At 34.0% G+C, this 23,360-nt stretch overlaps 1 protein-coding gene across 1 annotated transcript in view; it reads left to right on the top strand.

Moving 5' to 3' along the window:
• LOC124355811 (outer dense fiber protein 2-like) overlaps positions 1-23,360 on the top strand; it is a 96,671-nt gene that overhangs the window by 49,898 nt on the left and 23,413 nt on the right. Inside the window, exons 12-16 of the mRNA XM_046806966.1 lie at positions 1,251-1,358; positions 3,577-3,699; positions 16,279-16,551; positions 16,887-17,033; positions 17,537-17,638. Of these exons, the coding sequence (XP_046662922.1) occupies positions 1,251-1,358; positions 3,577-3,699; positions 16,279-16,551; positions 16,887-17,033; positions 17,537-17,638 (753 nt within the window). The remainder of the gene's footprint in view (positions 1-1,250; positions 1,359-3,576; positions 3,700-16,278; positions 16,552-16,886; positions 17,034-17,536; positions 17,639-23,360) is intronic.

The raw sequence follows: 23,360 nt of genomic DNA, 5'->3' as shown, positions 1-23,360 counted from the left end.
CTACATCCTGGAGATGACAAATCACCTGAGATGATCATCGACCTTGTACAGGAGTAGAAAACTAATAAAATGCACTATAACCAGAAATCAGAAAACTATTTATTACAATATCTTTAAGAAAATTATAGTGTCAATTTACAATAATTTAATCTGTAATATTTACAAAAATAATGTTTGCACAAGAGCACATATATTTGTTTATAAAGTTAAAATGCTAAGTTCTTTTTTTTTTTAATCTTCCCAGTGCAGGTATCATTCAAATGTATAGAAAGGTGTTGAAGTCAGCCATTCATTCAGCGATTTCTTTAGTTTCTTTCCTTTGAGAATTTTCATTTCTGCTGGTAGTAGGTTGAACAGCTTCTGGCCTGCATATGACAGTTTCTTTTGGTACAGCGTGAGATGGTGTGCCGGTAGATGGTAGTCTGCAGCATGTTTGGTGGGGTAGTCATGGAGGTCGGTTGCTCGAGGTAAGTTTCTCCCATCAACATGTAATATAACTTCCTGGATATAGAGGGATATCACAATCATAATTCTGGGGTCTGTAAAGATCCTCTGCAGATGTCCCTTGGTTCCAGGCAATTTAGGATCCTCACTGCTTGCTTCTGAAGATACAGAATTCTTTGTAAGTTCCCTTGAAATGTTCCTCCCCAGATAGCTATGCCATATTATATGTGTGTTTCAATTACGGCAAAGTATGTTGATTTTGTTGTTGCAGTGTTGCTGATTGGTTTTATTCGTTTTAAGATGTAAAGGCTTGTTTTCAATTTCTTACACAGGACGTCAACATGATATGTCCATGACATATTTTTGTCAATATTCATTCCTAGAAATTTGGCCTGTGGTTTCACTTCAACTTCTGGAAGACTTGGAACTTGGTATATATATATATATATATATATATATATATATATATATATATATATATATATATATATATATATTAGCTTACTGCCAGTTGATCAGCAGAATTCCCTTAAAACAGAAGGGTGGTTTCGTCTTCATACATAAGTATATGACAGAGTCCTTTCAGGAACTCTATCTTGTATTATTTATATCTTAGTTGCTATCATCCCAACTAAATAGTTATAAGAGTTCATAATATAATACAGTATATTATTGTTGTTGTAATCATATTTCCTAATTCTAATTATGACTTTTACTTTTCCAATTAAATACAAACAGGAACAGACAAGTTGAAAACAAAGAGTGCTAGGTACAATAAACAAATAATTAAAAATGTCTTTTGCTAGGATGAAAATTTGAGTAAGGCAGATGAAGAAGCTAAGAAGATTGGATTTGATGGAGAGGGCATGCAGAAAATACCCTCAACTTCAGAAGTTGGGCACTTGAGTTACATGGTAGGTAAATAGAGAGGGTTATTCAATAAGAGTGGTGCACAATAAAATAAGTTTATTATTTTTGCAAACAGAGTTACAAAATCATTAAAACTGCATAACACAATTTCTTATGCAATATATAAAGCAATATTAATATGTTTCGAGTGTATGAGCTGTGCAATTCAAATGAGCAGGATTCTATTACATTATTAAATGAGAGAATTAGCATTAGTCAGCTGATTAATTAAGACAAAATACAACCTTACCAAAATAAACATATATGACCTTATCAAAATAAACTTATAAACATGCCCTTTCCATTTGATTTAAAATAATCATATAACTAGAAGTACCAACTGTTTGGTTTTGTACCATTCATCATAGCCATGTGCAGGGTTCATGATTTGGTGCCTGATATATGGGGGGGGGGGAAGAAGTTTTCTTCCAACAGAAAGAGGGATTCTGGCCCACCCCTGGAAAATGTATGAACATTTTACTCAAAATTATGAATTTTTTATGCTTTTTGACAATTGTTAAAAAATAAAACTCTTAAAAACCACAGCACTATTTTGCAGTGGGCTATACACCATTCAAGTGGTAGTGAGGAGATTGAGTAGGATATGACAGAGGGAAACAACGCATTAAAAACATAACAATATAAATAATACGTAAAACCCGGCACTGGCGAGCCGAATAACATAATTCTTGTACTTCAGTAGTAGTAAATTTTTGCACTAAAGTTATATACCAAAAATTAACTTATTAGCAGGTGTCTGTGCACCTGTGGCACCTCCTGTGCACACACCAGTGCAATTCATCACTAGCACCTGAGGGTATTTACAGAGTAACTAATTACACTCATTTGAACATTTTGTAGTGATCAATAAAATTGTTTTTTTGTACATTAAAACTCTTAGTGACAAATTGTTTTATACACTTTTTGTCATTGTCTTTGCCTACAAAAATATATTAACCGTATTTTTACAACATTTTTCTGAATAACCTTGTATATAGTGACAAAATACAGTGAGAGATCTGTTGACAATTCAGAAAAACGAGTGCAAGGAATTGTTTCAGGAAGTGGAAGGGCATTGGTCAATTTTAGTAGCCTTTGAATGAGTACTTTGCATGAAACCAGGTCGTGGTTGCCACTCATGTTCTATCCAAAGACAAAGTCAGTTAATTTTCTTAAACATTTTGTACTATTTGTAAGCTAAACTGCTGTACTAGACTGAAAATATACTAAAATAAACAGAAGCTGTGGAGGCAAACTGAAACAAATAATTTGAGTATAATGTACTACTACGAGAGAAGTAGTGGCCCAGGTCAGTTTATAGGCAGATTCTTTTGATCTTAGACAGCGTCCATCTGTCACTGCTTCAATTGTATAATCAAGGCTGCATTTAAATTCAAGGAGAAAATTCAGGAATATATACTAACTAGAAAACAAAATTTTAAAAAAGTGAAACAAACATCACATTGAACATTTTATTTCATAGTGGTAAAAAATCCCAAAGCCAAAAAAGCAGGCTTCCCAACAAAAATAAACATGGCAAAAAAAACTACTTTGAATATCCAGTGCTGAAGGTTGCCACGTTAAGAGCTTGCTGTCCGTGCGATACAGAGTTACCACCGAACACATTGTGGTCATATCAAACATTATGGTATAAGCAAAATGGATCTTTAGCTTTATCTGATGTTTGTTGGGCATTAGTACAGGTGCAGTTCTGGAATAGATACTGTTGAAGGATTCCATACAATAAAATATCGAAGACTTGTGTGTCATGTATATTCAAAGTACTTGTAGATCTTCTGTGTAGAGTGGTTTGCATGCTGCAAAAGTGTCTTAAGTAGTAGAGATAACCAGTCATTGAGATTGCTTCTGTCATAGAAGTACAATGTCGGAGCCATTAACATTGTGAATGAGTGAATGATCACGGATATTTGTTGTTGTATGAAATTTTGTAACAGAGCTGTGGGAGTTTTGTGGGATCTGTCCTCACATCCCAAGTATCAGTGTTGCGTAAATTAAAAGAAACTTAATGTCGTGGATAACAGTGTGCTTGTATCAATCCTTTCCTTACTTTTTATTATCTCTTTTCCTCTTTCTTCTTGTTTTTGGCAATGTAAAAAGTTGTTTTATTATATAACAAAAAAAAGATTCCAGTATTGAGGGCTATTTTCAAAAGAACTTTGGTAAATATTGTGATTTGAAATGTACCTGCTCTTATTTTTTTAGGAGGAAGAAACTAATGCATGTTGTGGTGACACAAATAACATGTACCCTGAAGGAGTATGTATGATGGAGAGGTTCAACTTTGGAGGTTCAGGTTCCCCTAGGAAGCCAGTCTGTAAGCGTATGGTGAGTAATTTGTAGTATTTTGATTTGTTATTTTGTTACTGTATCTGTGTAATGTATTTCAAAATTATGGGTATCTGATACCACAATGAACATTTAAAATTATCTTTTTGTTTGGAGAATATTACAAACTTTATTTTTAAATTGCCAAAAATATAAATTATCCTCATTTATTATTATTATTGTTATTATACTCCTGTAAGCATTTTGTATTCAGGGTTTAAGAACAGTATATACAGGGTAATTCATGAAGTTCTCCCCCCCACTTCTACAGCACATTGTACTAGTAAAAATAATGAAAAAATGTTATATAAAACATAGGTCCGAAAACGCTTCGTTAGCGAGTTACAGCTAGCGAAAGATTTCGCCTGAATTCCTGGGTTAAAGAGTAAAATAAAGCCATAACTGAACTTTTGGAAAGGTTAATTAAGTAAGAAATATCGTGGATTCTTATGTATTTTTACCTGATAAAGCTAATAAAATAGGTTTCAGAACTGTACCTGTAGTAGTTTTTGAGGGATTCCAGGGTTAAATGCAAAAAATTGGGGGCACGAAACAATGTTTTTTTTAAGTTTGATGTACAATAACTTTGTTAAAATTGGTAATAAATACATAAAATCAACAAACATTAATTGTAGAGAATTTAATTCTGAGAAAATTGATATAATCAAAGTCTAAAATAAAACAGAAATAAGTACCAAAAAGTCGATTTTATTCCAGTATAATACATTACTAGCTGTAAAGAAATACCGTACGGTATTTAGTTAAAATAAAACAAAAACAAAATGTTTGTTCCTTAATGATGAGATAAATTGAGAAAACAAGATTAACTGTTAAATAAGTTTGTTTTGTAAATAAAAAATATCATGTTTTATTACTTTGTATTTTTTTTTTAATTAAAAATTTACATCAAATGTTCGAAAATAAATGAAGCAAAACATTTTCCCATTATTGTTTACTAATCATCGAAATGCAGTTTTTTGTTTTATTAATTTCTAAGTTGGTAACGCACGAATAACAGCTGATCAACAATGGTATTCTGTACTGTTACCGTTAGAACTGTGTATTAGTGGTGTTTTGCAAGCTACAGCAGGAGATCGGGTTCTGTGAATCGTGTTATTAAATGCAATTTTTCTGTGAGTTATAATTCGATTGTTTATTCAGCGAAAAATTGCCTTACTTATTTACATCAGAGGAATACGCTGATATGGTTTTTATTTTGGGTTACTGTAATGGTAATGCTAGAGCTGCTGTAGAAGAATATGAACTACGTTACCCTAATAGGAGGATTCCAGATACCAAAACAATTTCAGGAACTTTTCGTACTCTTCGGGAAACAGGATCACTACCAAGTACTAGAACCAATTATGAACGAGCTGTCCAACTTGATGATGATATTGTTATTAACCTAGAACTGGCGGTCATTTCATCCTGTAGTGTCGGGCTGTTTTGGAGCTTCGCGCAAGGTTTTTTTTAAAAAAAATTATTAAAAATATAAATAAAAGCAATATAAATAAGAGTATATTTAGATTTTGTGTTTCAGAATTAAACGTAGAATTGCACTATATTGTAAAATTAAGCATAAAAATTTTCTAATAAACACTTTATTTAATCAAATATAAAATTTACGAAAAATATTTCTTAAATTTGGGGGGGACCATACCTAGCAAATGAAGTTATAGTGAGAAATATTTATAAGTGAGATAGCCATTCTGTGTCAAATTTTATCTAGTTTCAGAAAAACATAAACATTATACACATTTATGAAAGCATCATTAAAGCTATAGAACAAAAAAGCAGCGATGCGTATAAATTCTGAAAATCGGGTGTACACGTAAGACTTTGGTTTTAAAACAAGTTTTGCTAATACATTTATCTATGAATACATGTTATTTTGCATATTTTATTATTTAGAATAACATAGAATATACAGTAGTAATGAAATAATTACCATAAATTATTTTTTTGAAAAGTAAAAAAAAGTTAAATTTTGCCATTATTCAAAAATTTTGCGAAAAATTTTCATTCAGCAAAATATAAAATAGTTTCTAAAGCTTGTACTATATCAAAATTTATAAATTTATGGTTTTATAAGTAAATAGGAAATATTATGTAGTTAGAAAACTATAAAATATAACTAAAGATATTGAAAAAATATAAATAACCCAAAACAGTTATTATATATAACCAAAGAAATTACAGGAAATATATATTTTATTGTGAAAACTATCTATTTACCAAAAAATAAAATAGTTACTTCAGAGCTAAAAGAGTGCTATAAATAACGTTTAGTAAGTGAAAACAATAACAAACTATGTGAAATGAATTTTAGCCAAGTCATTTTGCCATAGCCTACACAAAGCCGGTAATTTCTCAAACATATTTCAGTAAATAGAAATTGATTTATTCTAAAATATATATGTTTACACTACTACGACATCAAACAACACACTACACATTAAATACGACACTAAAACACGCGTAAAACTATTAAAACTTACAAATATCCACAGCTCGGCACGAAAGTGATACAGAACGGCAGCGGCAATATGGCGGTCACAACAAACGGCGTCGCGTTTTCTTTTACGTTCAAAATAACAAGCTTGCTACGTCATAACCATAATACAAAGAGGAAATAAAATCATCTGTTCCTTTAGCATTTTTCTTCCCCGAATCAAATGGTGCATGAATTATATTGATACGTTACCGGAGTATATTATAAAAAGTAATTATACGAGGGAATGTTTGATCGACAAAATTTTGACGGTTAACACCACAAAAGCGGCATTAACCGACATAATTTATGTCGATTAACAGTTCTAGGGTTAATGCTGGTTCATCGCAGTCCAGGTGTAAGTACACGACGTATTTCTAGGCGGATAGGAGTTTCGCAGTCAACGGTGTGTGGAGGTCACTTAATCGAAACAAATTTTATCCGTTTCATAAAACAAAAGGTTCAACAACTACAGCTAGGGGATGGTCCGCTTCGCTTGGAGTTTTGCAACTTTTTTAATATTAATAATCAACTCTACAAGCGTATTTTGTTTACGGATGAGGCACAATTCAATCGGGATGGTGTCAATAACTTGCACAATGAACACTCATGGGCAGAAGAAAATCCACATGAGGTAGTGGAACAGAACTTTCAAACACTGATTTAGCATCAATGTCTGGTGTGGCCTTTTACACAATCGGCTGATTGGGACCTTTTCATATTACCTGGACGCCTAAATGCTGAGTTCTATTTGCATTTCCTTCAAGAAGAGTTGCCGCAGCTGTTAGAGAATGTTCCTTTACATCTCAGACAAAATTTGTACTTCCAGCATGACGGAGCACCTCCCCACTTTTCACGTGCCGTTTCTGCTTACTTAAATCATCAATTTCCTGGACAACTGGATTGGTCGTGGAGGGCCTCACCCTTGGCCACCAAGATCACCAGATCTATCTCCATTGGATTATTCCATCTGGGGATGGATGAAAGACATTGTATACAAGACAAAGTGAATTTCTCGTGATGATAATTAATTGCCCGTATTATGGATTCGGCTGTGCAGATACAGGGAAGTCCTGAAAAATTAAGAAACGCAACAAAAGCAATACACAAACGTGCTGCAAAAATTTATTGATAATGATGGCCTCATTTTCGAACATCTATTATAAAAAGGTGCGTACGGTTGGCCCAACCTGATTAATTTTGCTTAAAACTAGTAATGTATTATACTGAATAAAAATCGATTTTTTGGGTACTTATTTCTGTTTTATTTTTAGACTTTGATTATATCAATTTTCTCAGAATTATATTCTCTACAATTAATGTCTGTTGATTTTATGTATTTATTACCAATTTAACAAAGTTATTGTACATCAAACTTAAAAAAAAACATTGTTTCGTGCCCCAATTTTTTGCATTTAACCCTGAATCCCTCAAAAACTACTACAGGTACAGTTCTGAAACCTATTTTATTAGCTTTATCAGGTAAAAATACATAAGAATCCACGATATTTCTTATTAATTAACCTTTCCAAAAAGTTCAGTTATGGCTTTATTTTACTCTTTACCCAGGAATTCAGGCGAAATCTTTCGCTAGCTGTAACTCGCTAACGAAGCGTTTTCGGACCTATGTTTATATAACATTTTTTCATTATTTTTACTAGTACAATGTGCTGTAGAAGTGGGGGGAGAACTTCATGAATCACCCTGTATGTTATAGTAGTCGTGTGTGGGGAGTGGTAAATGATTACTGAAGGTTTTAAACCTTGGTGTCCCTAGAACCAAATACATATTCAGTGCAAAATATTTACAGGCTAATTAGATCAGCTTTAGTATTTGGTGATAAAGCTGTGGGCCAATCTAATTGCTCTTTACAAATGAATAATTAATAACAGTTAATAAAAGAGAGCCACCAGTGGTGTCCTCATAGTGCATTAAGATCTTTCGATTAACATCTTTTCTGTGACACAAGACGTATACTGACTTGTGGACAGCAGAGGTTAGCTGTGTTAAGCATGTATGTTGTTCTATGTGTTAATGAAATAGGTACTGGTAATCTATTTTGTGGGCGCATAAAATGTAATTAGCGGGTATATACAGTGTAAACCTGACGTATCCTATATAATCAAACACCTCTATTTACAATTTTGTAAATTTTTGAGATTTCTTGTCTTTAGTCAAGGGATTTAGATTAAATGTATTACTTAACCCTTAAAGTGCCGTAAGCGCATATGCGCGCGAGGATCGACTTTGCTCTAAACGCCGTAAGCGCGTAGACGCGCAATATACTTGTTTTTACTATTTTGCACTGTTAGTTCAGAGTTTGTCCGCTAGACTGTGCGGGGTGTATGTTACAGTAGTGTAGCGGGGCTGTGCCACATCACGTGACAACCTTTGTGTTTATCGATTGATACTGGATCGGTATTTGTTGAACAGCTGGCAGTTTGGTAGTACTGCTCAACGTCGCAAGCGCATTTATGCGTACGTCACTGCCTCGCCGGGCAGCTCTTGTGTTCTTCTTCATATCCTGTTGAAGCAGTGCAAATAGTTGATCGGTAAACTACTGTGTAGTTTTATGTGTTATATGAACATCTTTTTATGAAAGTTATATATTTATAAACTTTTGAAATAAACAGTTTCTTGAATGGCAAATCCAGACGGCCAGTATTATGGCCAGTATTACCACAAATTTTTGATGAAGAAAATACCTATAGAATATTTCAACTTATTTTTTTAATGAAAATATAATGGAAACCATTTGTTTTGAAACTAACTAGTACGCCAACCGGCGCAAGTCTCATGTAAACTCCCCACATGCTAGAATAAACAAGTGGATAGACATTTCATTACCTGATTTGAGGGCTTTTCTGGGAACAGTAATCAATATGGGAACAATGCCCTTACCAAATATTGAAGACTATTTTTCGAAAAATTGGGCAGATTGTATCCCTTTTTATTTAGATATATATATTTAAAAAAAATGAATTTCTGAACATTTTTTGGAATATACATTTTTGCAACGACACTGACCCTAGACCTAAACCAAAGGGGTACAAAATAGAACCAATTGTTAGTCATATGAAAAAAATGTGTAAACTATTTTATACAACCTCCAGTGATGTAGCTATTGATGAAAGCACAATTTGTTTTAAAGGGAAAGTTAGTTTTAGGTGTTATAACCCAATGAAACCCACTAAATTTGGCTTGAAAGTATTTGTGTTGTCAGACTGTGAAAATGGCTACCTATATATATAATTTTATTCCATACTACGGTAAAGGGCATATAATACCGAATTCCACCTTGCTAAAAACAATCCAAATTGTCAAAACTTTAGCTGAATCAGTAGTTTATAAGAATCCAGAAAGCTCCCCCTAATACTGTTTTACATATTTTTACTGACCGGTACTATACTGGTCCAGAGATAGCCCAAGAACTATTATCCATAAATACATACATAACCGGTACTGTCATGCCAACTAGAACAGGCATGCCAGCAAACCTAAAATCTGGTACTAAAACTTTGAAAAAAGGTCAGATTATGTCCAAAAGAAAACATAACATGCTAGTGGTCAGCTGGAAGGACAAAAGAGTAGTCACTCTTCTCAGTACTTTCAGTAAAGGAAGTAAGACGTTTATGACCGAGGTTCCTAGTAAATGGCCGAATAAACCACCAACTCTAAAACCAGATGTGGTTATAAAGTACACCAAACACATGGGGGCATTAGTGCTATCTCAGGTATGGGATAGCAGCATGGGGGGGCACAACTCAATTTAACCTACTAAAAGTCCTCAAAATTCAGAAGAAAGCAATCCGGTTAATGGGGAAGCTAGGACCTAGAGAAAGCTGCAGAGCTACTTTTAAAGAATTGAATATACTGACAGTGACTTCTGTATATATTCTGGAAACGATATTGTACTGCTTATTAAAAGACTTTCCTCGAAATAGTAATCTTCATGAACATAACACAAGACATGGTCAAGACTTTCCACTACCTCTTCACAGAACAGCTGTATTTGAGAAAAAACCAACCTATGCTGGGAAAAAAAACTTTTTAATGCTCTGCCAGAAGAAATTAAGAAAATAGGAAACAATCACATTAACATGAAGACTGCAATAAAGAACTGGCTCTTGCAAAGAACCATCTACACAGTGGAGGAATTTTACTTATGGAGACTGACAACTTGACAGAGACAAACATGAACTTTTATATTTTATAACTATGTAAACTTTTTGTTAATTGACGCTACTTGTAATCTTAAAGATTATCAATAAAGAATTTCTGATTTCTGATTTCTGATTTCTGATTAGACAGAAGTGACCATTTTATCTCAAGTTATCAATTTATGCGAAGAACACGTAAATTGTATAGAAAAATGTTCTTCTGGCTTCTAGAGGTCGGCATAATAAACTGTTACATCTTGTATAAAACCGTTCAACTTCAACATCAAAAAAAGCCAATGAGCCATATGAAGTTTTGCAAAAGTTTAGTAGCTGCACTAGTTGCTGAAAAAGTTTCAACGCGACCTACACCAAGCAAGAGGGGACAATCCGCGCAAGGGCCACCTGAACAAAGACTTCATGGAAAACATTTCATGGCAAGGAAACCTAATGGTGGAAGATCCAGATGTGTTGTGTGTTTAACCCTAGAACTGGCAATGGTGTCACTCTGTACTGGCGGCTCTATTTTAACAGCCTCGCAGACGTTTCTTATAATGTATCACATTTCATAACTGTTAGTCCAAATATAAACTATTATTATGTCAACGTATTCACAACTATATGGAGAGCCTTATAATAACAATATCTTATTGTTTCCATGGAAACATATATTTATTTTTTTACAAAATGTAAGAAAAATGTTTTTTGGAAATTTTTTTTGTAAATATTCCGTTGTTTAACTTCTTAGCAATAAGCTTTACATGAAAACCGTAAATGTATAACTTATGCAAAATTTTGTCCTGATTACAAAAATATATAATTATTGTAACTTTTACCTTAAAACGTGTGTGTTACAGGGCTTTGTATGAAAAAGCACCCATATTTACTTATTTTCAAAAATGCGTACATTTCTAAATAAGAAATATTGTTCGTGGGTAAACATAATCTCTTGACTGCATTTATACTTATATAAGTGTGAGAGTAAAAACAAAAATAAAACAAAATAATAAATTTTAATCTTACCTTAATCTTACATATGTACAATATATACAAAGATTAATTTTTCACTCAGCGTCACTAGATCCCGCCCTGCGAGCTCTCTAAGATCATTTGATCGGTCTCTAAAGTTTTCACCCATACTGAACAACTAAAACTATAACTTAAGAAAGCTAAAAAAACAATAATAACAACACCAAATAAATACTATTGGATTCGTAACCTCAAACACAATACCCGGCACTTGTTTACAGTTTCACAACAATGTGTTTGACCCGTACTACGTTCACGTCAGCTGTCCAAAAAAAAACAATGTTTTACGGTAAACAAAGAAGACAATAATCGAAGTAAGAACAGTAAATCGGTACTATAGTTAATGCTCTTCCAGAATATATCAAATAAAAATCATTTATATAACCTAAATTGCTTAAAATTTCAATAACTGTACATGTCTACTTTGGTGACGAATATTCGTCGTTGCCAAATCAGACGGGCCTTTAGCAACGAAAATTCGTTTCATATCAGCTCTAGGGTTAAAGAAAGGTTTACAGAAAGAGACAATTTATGTGTGCAAGACCTGTGTTTCACATCTTGGGCTTCATCTGGAAGAGTGCTTTGAGGCCTTTCACACCCTGCCCAACTTTTACGATATGCATATTACCCAGTATTACATACCAAATGTATACTTTTTTTATTTGTTAATCCTACATTTACTGTATAAAAGTCTTTTTTCCTCGTAGAAATATTTTTACTCCTTATATTTATAATTATGTATTTTGGCTCTTGTTCCGAAATTTTACATTTATTTTTATTTATATTTAAGCTTATTTTTACTCCAATAAGTGTTACAATCTTTTATTTACTTCTATAAACATATGAAAACTACTTTGTAATTAGAAAAATAACACCCTTTAGAGGACTAAGAATTTGGAAAATATTTGGTTTTCATATTTATTGCATGTAAATTTAATTTTTTATAATAACTTTGTATTAAATATGTAATATACTTATTTTCTAGTTCTATTCTAGTACATATAAGCACGCAATGTCATCATTTATATACATAATTAAAAAAAGGAAACAGTAACAGCAGTGGTGTAGTGCCGAATTTAGCTGTGCCGGAGCAACCATGGTGTAAGTATAATAGGTGTGCTACCACGCAGATTCCCCCGCCTCCCTCGCATAGGTCGGGCACGTGTTGTCAGCTTGGCTGGCATTCCGACGGCGGCGTTACATTTGCAGACTTCCACTTAAACTGTCGTTTTACCCACTTAAACTAGAGCGATTATAATAAATGTTATATATTCTGGTTCATTATTAAATACACTTTATAACAGTAGTTATTTCATGGTGAAAACTGTAATATAAATATATTATACCTACACCATGGGAGCGGCGAGTTGCTGGGTATAGCAATAAAAACCTTATTGATTATTAATAAAAGACATTTTATTTCGTAAACTAGGCTAACACAATTTGTAATGACAAACAGATAAGCTATGGTTTTAGACATACTTAGAAAAATTACTGTGCTAATACATTATTGTAGCCTGAAAAAGAATACCGTAAAAATGCATTGTAAAAACTATTAAATATTGTAAAAGTAATATTTTAACATATTTTCAATGGTAACACGAACATGAATATTGTGCGATAACCTCTAAAGTATGTCTCAAAATTCCTCTCCTTTTCCATTCCCATTTCCTTTCTTAGGAGGTTCTGCTATTCTTGTTTGAGTGTCGGCTGCTGAACAATGTATTCTTAGCCATGTCATGACATAGGGGCCAGGCTTCCATCTGCGGAGCGGGGGACCTTGGAGTTTTAAAAACAGTAGGGCTGAGACATGACTTACTGTCAATGAATTCCTTAATGGTGTGAGTATGTTATTCATACTGCTGAACTCTCTTTTACAGTCAGTGGAACTACAGGGTATTATTTTAGTGCAGTTTATAAGCTCTTGCAGTCCATCAGGTATCCGCCTGTTGTCCAAGTAATCTCTGTAAGTAGTCACAGCTCTGTCGATGTTCAACTTGAAGCGTTTCCATAGCTGCTCCACTTGAGTTTCGCCAAACCCAGGTTGAATATCAGTAGGCCAGTATTCGGGTTCCAAAACTTTTAGTTGCTCTACAAACTCCTCATTCTTGACAATTTCTTCGCCTAAGCTAGCGGTAAACATTCTCTTCTTTAAGTTGCTGATTAACCTAGAAATCAACTGCTTACCATTAAATGATACGATTTTAGGGTTTTCATTTAACTTTACAGAAGCAAAACAGCCTTCCCTCATGGCGACTTGTGCCTCCAGAACTCTTGTCCCAGGTTTTTCTTTCAAATATTCCAGATATCTGATTGATATATGAATCAGTTTGTCTGTAAATACAAGGGACGTGCTTCTGTTTTCCAGACTTTCAGACAACAAAGCCAATTCAGCAAGAATGTCATACATAAATGCTAAGTTTAACAAAAACTTATGGGAAGTCAGCTTCTTTAATAAATCATTATATTTGCATCTATCAGTGGATGTTATCTCAGTGGAAGGATCATCCATTGCTTTAGAGAAGTGCCTGACTAAGGCTTGATAACCAAACCACATGGCGGAAACAGTACGAAAACTGCTTGCTACCCACCTTGTGCTTAAAATTCTGCCGATTTTATTCATTTGAATATCGAGCTCCTGTGCACATTATTTTAACTCTCGCTTATTCTTTGGAGATGTGCTGTACAATGAATAAAGTTTATCCATGAATGACTGGAAATGGTTAACCCCGGCTACTTCACTTATGGCATCCCCAATAGCCAGTTCCAGTCTGTGGTTCATACAGTGCCATATGATAATATTAGGGTAAACAGATAAAAATCTCCTTGCTACACCTGAGTGCTTTCCCAACATGGTGTTCGCTCCGTCGCTTGTAAAGGAAACCAAGTTTTGTTTTAAGTACTCGCCATTAAAACCATATCCTTCAAGGCAATGGTGAACACTGTTAAAAAACTGTCTCAGCTTTTTGATCGGAAAGCTCGACTAAGTCCAAAAATAAAGTACTTGGTGGTTTATCCTTGCTAAATTCACATTTTAAATATACAATGAGGACGGATTTAGAACTAATGCTTGTGGATTCATCAATGATTATTGACAGTTTTCCAGAAATTTCCTTTACTTGATTCAAAATGCGCATTTTCATTTCTTTTGAAATATGATCTATTATTTCGACCGCGCTATACCTTGAATGAAGGCCTACGCCGATATCTACCCCATTTAGTTTTTGTTGCTCAAGCAATCCGAAATGGTCGCTGTACGGACGGTCGTTTTGAGCAATAAAATATGCCTAGTTGAAGTCTAAACACAGCCTTAGTTGAATCGTGCTGAGCTGGATTCATTTGATCAATTACTTGTGGCATCGAATGTTTGTTTGATTTGTCAATAATTGTTTGAGCGATTTGGTGAGCTTTCAACTGTTTTATGTTCAATAATCTTTTTCCTCAAAGATTTGAGTTAATTTGTTCTATTTGAGCCATAAAAACAAACTTTGTACGAACGCCCCTCATAAGAAAGCGAAGCATGTTCTTTTTTGTAGGCTCCCAAATTACCGACTTCAAAACAAATTTTACAGCCTAATTTACATTCCCTCTCCCACATATCTTCTGTCCATAGTTCAGGCCACTGCGTTCTGTGGGGGGGGGGGGGGGGGTCATCTGCTGGAACTTCCTTTTCATTAGGTTCAGGCTCAGCGAGGTTACTTATTTTAATTTTAGCTTTTGGATTTGATGTTCCAGGAACTGGATTTGAGTCAGTCATATTAGGGGCAATAAAAATGACGTTATATATTTTTGTTTAGGTTTTGGTTCCATCACTTCACAAAATTCACACACTAATAATTAAAAAATTAGTAATAGGCTTTCACAAATGTATTATAGAGGACTCAACTCAAACAAAAGTAACAGTATATACGGTACGCTGTTTGAACTCAACCACTACGACAGACTTTCGCCGATAACAGCTTAATACACGCACTCACAACCTAGACACCGGGAACGCGAATAACAAGTCTCGACCTGTCGGTGTAAGTATTGTAAGTATACACTTCCTGCAGTTAGTAGGAGATGGACGGGCGGGGTGGTGTGGCACACCTGTCATGGGAGGGGGAGAGAGAGAGTGAGAGAGCATCCTGATTTTTATGAAGGCGCTAGTTGCGAGTTACAAGAGTTGTCTATTGCACAGCGCCTACAATTACCTTGATACCACTCAACGGACATATAAGTGATGCGGGTTTGTTCTGGCCTTTTTATTATCCAGCGACTTGTCACCCACCTACCACTTTTTACAGGCGGATGGCGCTCCAGTTCACAGCTCCGGCTCTAGATGCTATGCCGGAGCGACGCTCCGCTTCTTAAAGCTGTGCCGGAGCGCCGCTCCGGACCGCTCCGGCCCCACTACACCACTGAGTAACAGAGTTCTTTAAGCATTGGGTAAAATTTATAAAGGAGCTGGAATGCTAAATAGTAAATCATGTGTATTTTGGGCAATAAATATGATAAAAGATATTTTTTTGCATTTTTTGTTTTATTTTGTTACCTGAAAAAAGAAATTAAAATTAGCGTTGAGAAAATCTAATTTTAATTTTTTTATAATAAATGAGCGCTAATCCAGAGTTAGGCTGAAACTGTTTGGCGCTTTAAGGGTTAATATTTAAATTAATAATGGTTTTAAAAAACTAAAATAAATTTAAAGTTTAAGAAAAAGAATTAAATAAATCGGATTGGCTCACTTTTATTTCCTAAATTAATTTTAAAGTGATAGAAATGGCATTGAACAATACATATTGTATAGGGTTGGTAATACCACATCATTATCAATAATTTAATAAAACTAATAATTCCTTAGTTAGAATTTTTTAATTTTTTAAATGCTTTAAAATTCATTATGATGTTTTCTGTTTCAAGTTGCCACAAAAATCAACCCAAACGGATGCGGACAAGGAAAAGGACATTCTGTTTGCTACAGACAAGGATCCCAAGATGAAAGACCTGAGAGAGCAATACCAAAGGCTCCATAGTGACTTTAAAAACAAAGTAACTGAGGTCGCATCTGTCCGAGTTGATCTGGAGAAAATCAAAAAGGAGCTGGACGCCATAACAATACTACATCATGAACTGGAAGCAATACACCAGAAGACATTGGATGAGAATACAGCCTTAATGGCAGAGAAAAATCAGGTAAAATATTCAAATATTTGCTCTCAATTATTGAAACTGGAACTAAAATCAACATTCAAATTCAAATTTTGAACACAATTTGGAGTTATCAGTTAAATATATGCTTATTTAGTAGTTTCATAATGTGATCTTTCAAACTTGCTAGATAGTTAGAGTACAAACAAACAAACAGAGATATTTTTGATGAAGTATTGTTTTTTTTTTTTTTTTCTTTAAGATGGTTAACTATTCTTTGAAGTGAAAATACAGTAGATTTGCTGAAAATTCTAAAAGAACTGTTGAGAAGACAACCTGTAAATAAAGATGTATGTAATAGGATTTTTGTTTTTTTGTAGATGCAAGAATTGAAAGATAAAATGAATGACTTGGAGCAGCAAGCTAATGTAGCTAAGCAGATGTACAAGACAGGTCAAGAAGAGATGGAAGAGATGAGGTTACTTATAGAAGAACAGGCTACACAACTAGATGATTATAGGAACAAGGTACTGATGATTGTTGACTGTGTAAGCATGTTAAACTAGTAAATTAGTATTTGAATATCGTTTTGTTACTTGTAAATTTTATAACTTAGTTCAATTGAAAAGTGGATAATAACATTAAAATCATGTACTGTATGGTTGTACAATCAATTTTATTAAGAAAGTTGTTCAAAATCTGACCAAATTCCAAAATATGTCTTGAATTGATAAAAACTTGTACAAATATATGAAAATATAAATCTTGTAATGAGAAACTGGATTACATAACTTAGTAATATAGTATAATGAGAGTGGTTTATAATAAAAAAATAAAATTGTTTTAGACATCTTAAAGAACTCATTCTCATACATTGAACACTTTCTTATTCTCATTGCCTATACTTTTAGAAGTAACATTGGTACAGTACTGTTTTAATTAATTAACAGATGAAACCCATTTTTTACTTTTAATTGTGCTTTGTAATTTTATATTCAGACCTTTAATTTGAATTAATGGCTACTTTCAGTACATGAAAACACTGCAAATTGCAGAAGAATTGAAGAAGGAAAATGAATTCAAAGAAAGAGAATGTGCTGACCAAATTGCTGTTGAAATCCAAAAAGTAAAGGTGAGTTAAACAAACTGTAAATTATTACAAGACTTAGATTTTTGTAACCATAACCAATTTTGACCTTTCTAGTGTCTAAGTTGTTGAGAAAATGTATGTCTCATTGATTGTTAAAAACATATAATCAACCAAAACTTTTTTCATGAAATTTAGGAAGAGTACAGTATGAATGTGTCAAGAATTTTCAGAACAAATTTTAATATTCCATAAAACAAAATTAAAATACTATACCTCAAATAACTGGTTATGTTTTTTTTCAAACCTTCTTCAAAAGAATATAAATGTTAAAAATTAATTCCTACATATGATGGCGTCTTTGTAAGTAGTTCCAACACGTAACAAAGAAAACATACTTATCCTTCTGGTGTTATAATGGTGAGTTAAACTTAGAGTAGTTAGTAGGTTACTAAAAAATGCTACATATTAAAAGCACTAGTAGTGTGTTCCTTATACGTACTAGTGAAAAATAGTTAAAATTTCTAATTCCAAAAAGTTGTTTTAACAGTTTCTAACCAATGTGTTAGGCAAGCTAGTTGTATTTTTATACTAAAGAACATAATGAATTATGTGTTACATGAGTCCTAACACTATACTTGAATGTATTAGGGGAAGATTGGTTACATCATCATTAATGTTTTTGAATACACATGTTTGACATTTGTTTGAGTACTTGGTGGGCAAAAATCTGAACTGAAGTGATTGGCAGCTGTAGTGCCTCAGAATTTTATCCTGGACTCCTTCTTCTTGTTGGACAATCAATAACCTTGTTTTGTGCCCAGTAAATGTGTTCTATATGCAAATAATACTATGTTGATGTGTCCTAGTAAACTACTAAATATTGTGACCAATTATACGAGGGCTATTCGGAAAGTAGATTACGTTTTGGAATTAAAAATTAACAAAGTATAGGAAACAATTTTTATTATATACATATGAAAGCCACACTTAACCCTTTGAACCCCAGGCGACGAAATATCGTCGCCGAGAAGATATGCGAAGATCCCCGCGGCGACGATGTATCGTCGCCAATGAAGTTGCGAGAATCCCCGGGCGACGTAATATCGTCGCCATGGTATATGCGTTTAATACATATTTATTTGAAATCGTAAAATACTTATTTTATGAGTATTAATACATATTTATATGTATTTTATTAAAATACTAATTTTTTTTATTTATTTATTTACTAATTTATTTATTTAGGTAATATCAGTGATTTTTGTGTTGTACGCCTAGAGGTTTTTACAAGTCACATACTTTTATATAAAAATTCAAAAAAAGTTTATTTTTAGAGATATCAATATAATTTTTTTTGTACATACACAAAACTAAATTTAGAAAAATAAAATGTGGGGTGCCCATAGTAAAAATATTTCTTATTTTTTAATTTAAAAAATCTTAAAATCAATTTTTTTGCCTAAAAATCTATATACATATATTTTAAAATTATTTTAATGCTGTTAAACATTTTTTTTATACTTCAGACTAATCTTTTTCTGTGTATACAATTTCATTCTGGACATTTTGGTGTGTAATACAAGACAATAGCATAAAAAATAGCAAAAGTATTAATTTTTTACAAACAGTATGCAAAACAGCTGTTTTTGCTCCGGGGATTCTCGGTAGTTCTTAGGTCAAATGATTTTGGTACGTTTTTTCCACCATCAATATTTTGGTCTGGGGTTCAAAGGGTTAAATACTACTTTTCAACACAGTCGCCATTCAAATTTAGACACTTATCATATCGATGGATGAGCTTGACAATGCCTTCCTCATAAAATTCTGCCGCCTGTGTTGTTTAACGTTTGGCAATACCTTTCTGAGTTGATTGTAGTGCCTCGTTCCAGGAAATCAACAAGAATTACACCTTTATTGTCCCAAAAAACCGTCGCCATAACCTTTCTTGCCGACATCGTTTGCAAACATTTTCTTGGTTTGTGAGGTAAACTTGTGTGTCCCCACTCCATTGACTGCAATTTGGTCTCGCAGTTAACATGTTTCACCCATGTTTCATCGCCAGTTACGATGCGATCGAGTTGTGATTCACCCTCTTTGTCGTAAGCATCCAAAATTGTTAACGCTGCAGCCATGCGCTGGTTTTTGTGGACGTCGGTCAGGATTTTCGGTACCCATCTTGCACAAAACTTGTGGAAGCCAAGCTTATCAGTTACGATTTCGTATAACAAAGTTCGTGAAATTTGAGGGAAACTAAGCGACAGTTCCGTTATGGTTAACCGTCGATTTTCTCGGACCTTTGCGTCAACTTTCTCAACAAGTTCGTCAGTCACTATGCTGGGTCTTCCACTTCGCTCTTCGTCATGAACATTTGTTCGGCCAATTTAAACTTAATGACCCATTGTCGCACTCCACCTTCAGTGATAATGTTGTTCCCATAAACTTTACACAACTGCTGATAGATTTCTATAGGCTTACAGTTTTCGGCAGTCAAAAACCTAATACTGCGTGCACCTTACAGTTGGCGGGATTTTCAATTGCGGCAGACATTTCAAACAGGCACTGTGACTAGACGCGTTAAAACACGAACTTCCTACTAGCACGGCTGGATAGCCACTGAGCGGTGGGACGTCCTGACACCAATATGGCCGCGCTAGTCCCGCCCCTGGCGGCCACAGCGCAAAACGTAATCAAATTTCCGAACAGCCCTCGTATGAAAGAAAGACCTTACCTTTTGTTTTCCGCCAATAACATGTGTGTTAATAAAGATAAGTCTGAACACATTGTTTTTAGTTTAAGCACTAATTCTGTTATAGAAACCTATTAAATTATTGCTTGAATCAACCTTGAAACTAAGCTTACATGGGAAATACATACAGTCTCTCTCAGTGCTTGTCTTTCTAGAGTAATTCTTTTGCTAAAAACATAAATTCTGTACTATAGTTTAGTTATTAACATCTATTTCACTCTTTTTAATTCTCACCTCCAGTATAGTACTCTTCTCTGGGGTAATTCTAGTGGCGTGAAGGAGTTTTTCCTTCATCAAAAGAAAGCATTATGTACAATATATAACAAGAATATCAATGAAAATTGTATGCCTTTCTTTATTGTAAACAGAATACTAACACTTTCTTGTATTTTAATCAAAAAAATCAAAAAGTTCTTTATTCACACAATCATAGAGAATGGTGTTGGCGTCAAAAAGTAAAAGCATATTACTAAAGTTATATTTTTAAAGACTAGACTATAAAGAAGAGTATGTGCTTAAGACACTGTCCAGTTAATTTCTCCATTCCAGCAATTCCTTTTCTGAATAAAACGGGTGGTCTTCAAGCCATTTTTGGAGTTGTTTTTTGAAGCCTCTTCCAGTAACTTGCTTAAGGTGATCAGGTAGCTTGTTGAAGCAGACTGCTCCTTTGTAAGTTGGCTTCTTCTCTGATAGACTGAGGTGGTGTGACGGGAGTGAGAAGTTTGAGGCATTTCTGGTGTTATACTGGTGATAGTCTCCAAGTTTTGGCTTGTTTGATGATACCACCAGTAGAATCACCTCACCAATATACAGTGCTGGTATTGTGAGTATTTTTTGTTCTTGAAAGACATGTCGACAACTGTCTCTGTATCCTATGCCTGCTAGACTCCTCATTGCCTTTTTCTGCTGCAGAAATACTCTATCCATGTTTTGATTACTTGTTCCACCCCATGCTGCAATGCCATATCTTACGTGGGCCTCGAAGAGTGAAAAATAAGCAGTTTTTGCTGCAGGTGTTCCAGATATTTTTTAAATTCTTTTTATGACATAAATGCCTGATGCGAGTTTTTTACATAAAATGTCAATGTGGGCATCCCATTTAAGGTTCATGTCAAGGGTAATACCAAGGTATTTTGTGTTTTTATCCACTTTTACAGTGGGTAGGCCATCAATTTCCCTTCCTCTTCTGCTGTATGTCATTTGTACTGTTTTATTTTCATTTAGAACAAGGTTGTTTGAATTGCAGTACTGTTTAACTAAGTTGAAAGCCATGTGTGTTTCTTCTTTAAGGTGGTCTTTATGTGTGTTAGCTAGTGTAAGTACAGTATCATCTGCATACATTACTGTTTGGCAGAACCTGTCCATGCACTTAGGTAAATCGTTCGTAAGCAAGAGGAAAAGAACTGGCCCAAGGACCGATCCTTGTGGCACTCCTCGGTTCATGGGGAGTGTTTCAGACTGAAATTTGCTAGTTGTTCCATTTAAATTGTGTTTCAGTTCCACTAGTTGTTTTCTCCCACTGAGGTAGCTCCTGAACCAGTTTCCTGGTATCCCATTTATTCCAAGGTGTTGTAGTTTATTAAGCAGTAGATCGTGGTCAATGCAGTCAAACGCTTTACTGAAATCGAGGAACAAACTGGTAACTGTATTACAACTTTCAATTTGGTCAATAATATATTCAACTAATTGGATTATGGCAGTTACAGTAGATTTTTTCTTTAAAAATCCATGCTGGTTGTCTGTTAAGAGGTTGTTGAGGTTCAAATAATTCATAAGTCTCTGCAGGATAGTCTTTTCTATTATTTTGGAAAAAGTTGATGTTACTGATATGGGACGATAGCTGCTTGCATCTGTAGTTGCACCAGTTTTGTACTTTGGATAAACTTTTGCAATTTTTAGTTTTTCTGGGAAAACACCTTCATTTATTGAACAATTTATGATGTGTGTTAAGGGGAGGGAAATTTCTTCTTTGCACATTTTAACAAGCATTGAGGAAATCTCATCTAGTCCACATGATGTTTTTTGTTTCATATTTTCAATTATTCTTCGGACTTCATTTTCTGTAGTTGGGATGAGAAAAAGCTGTCTGTTTTCTGTATGATGTTGCTGTGGTTGTGTGATAGGTACTTGTTTATTCTGTTGTAAGGTTTTCTCAGCAATATTGGCGAAGAAGTAATTAAAGTGATTGGCGATTTTCATTGGGTCTTCAGTAATTTTTCCTTCTATATTGAGTGTTAGTTTGGCATTTGATTTTGTCTTGGCTTTTCTTTTACCATTTATAATATCCCATAGGGCTTTTGATTTATTTCCTGACTCCTGAATATGCTTGTTTACTTGCTGTTTTTTCAGAATTTTCAACTTTAAGTCGTATTCTTTCTTTTTTAAGGCCGTTTTCCATTTGTCAGATTGCAGTCCTGTGCACCTTTCTTTCTCAAGGGCTTTAATATATTCTTTTTTTAAGCTGTCTGTTTCTTCGTCCCATATAAGGTTCTTTTGTTTTCTTTTTGCTCTCTTAAGAATAGGCGGGCAGGATGAGTTTAAGGCAGTTTGAATTATTTCATTAAAAATTGCATAGGCATCGTTAGTGTTATGCGTCTGTAGTACTGATTGCCAGTTCTGTTCTTTTAGGAGAGATTTGAGGTTATTTAAGTTACGGTTACTGAAAACACGTACTTTTTCTTTTTGCATTATACTAGGTTGTTTGGTAAGGTTAACAGTGACTGTTTGTGCTGTATGGTCTGAGAGGCCAGACAGTGTAACTTTTACATCTAGGTCTTTTTTCCAAAATTTGTGAAGACCCAGTCTATAGATCTTTGTGAAGTAGGTGTAATTCTTGTTGGAGGTAGGGTCAGTCGTTCGATGTTGTAACTTCCCAGGAGGTTGTTTAATTTAGTTGTTTCATTTATGTCAGTCTTACTGTCAACATTAATATCCCCCATAATAAGCAACTTGTTATCCTTTCCCAAATTTTTGTCTAACACTTCTGTTAATACATCAATGACATCATTGATATTTGAG

Source organism: Homalodisca vitripennis, chromosome 2, assembly GCF_021130785.1.
Source record: "Homalodisca vitripennis isolate AUS2020 chromosome 2, UT_GWSS_2.1, whole genome shotgun sequence".
NCBI lineage: Eukaryota > Metazoa > Arthropoda > Insecta > Hemiptera > Cicadellidae > Homalodisca > Homalodisca vitripennis.
The sequence above is the reverse complement of the archived record's forward strand: the minus strand, read 5'-3'. Positions and strand labels throughout refer to the sequence as shown.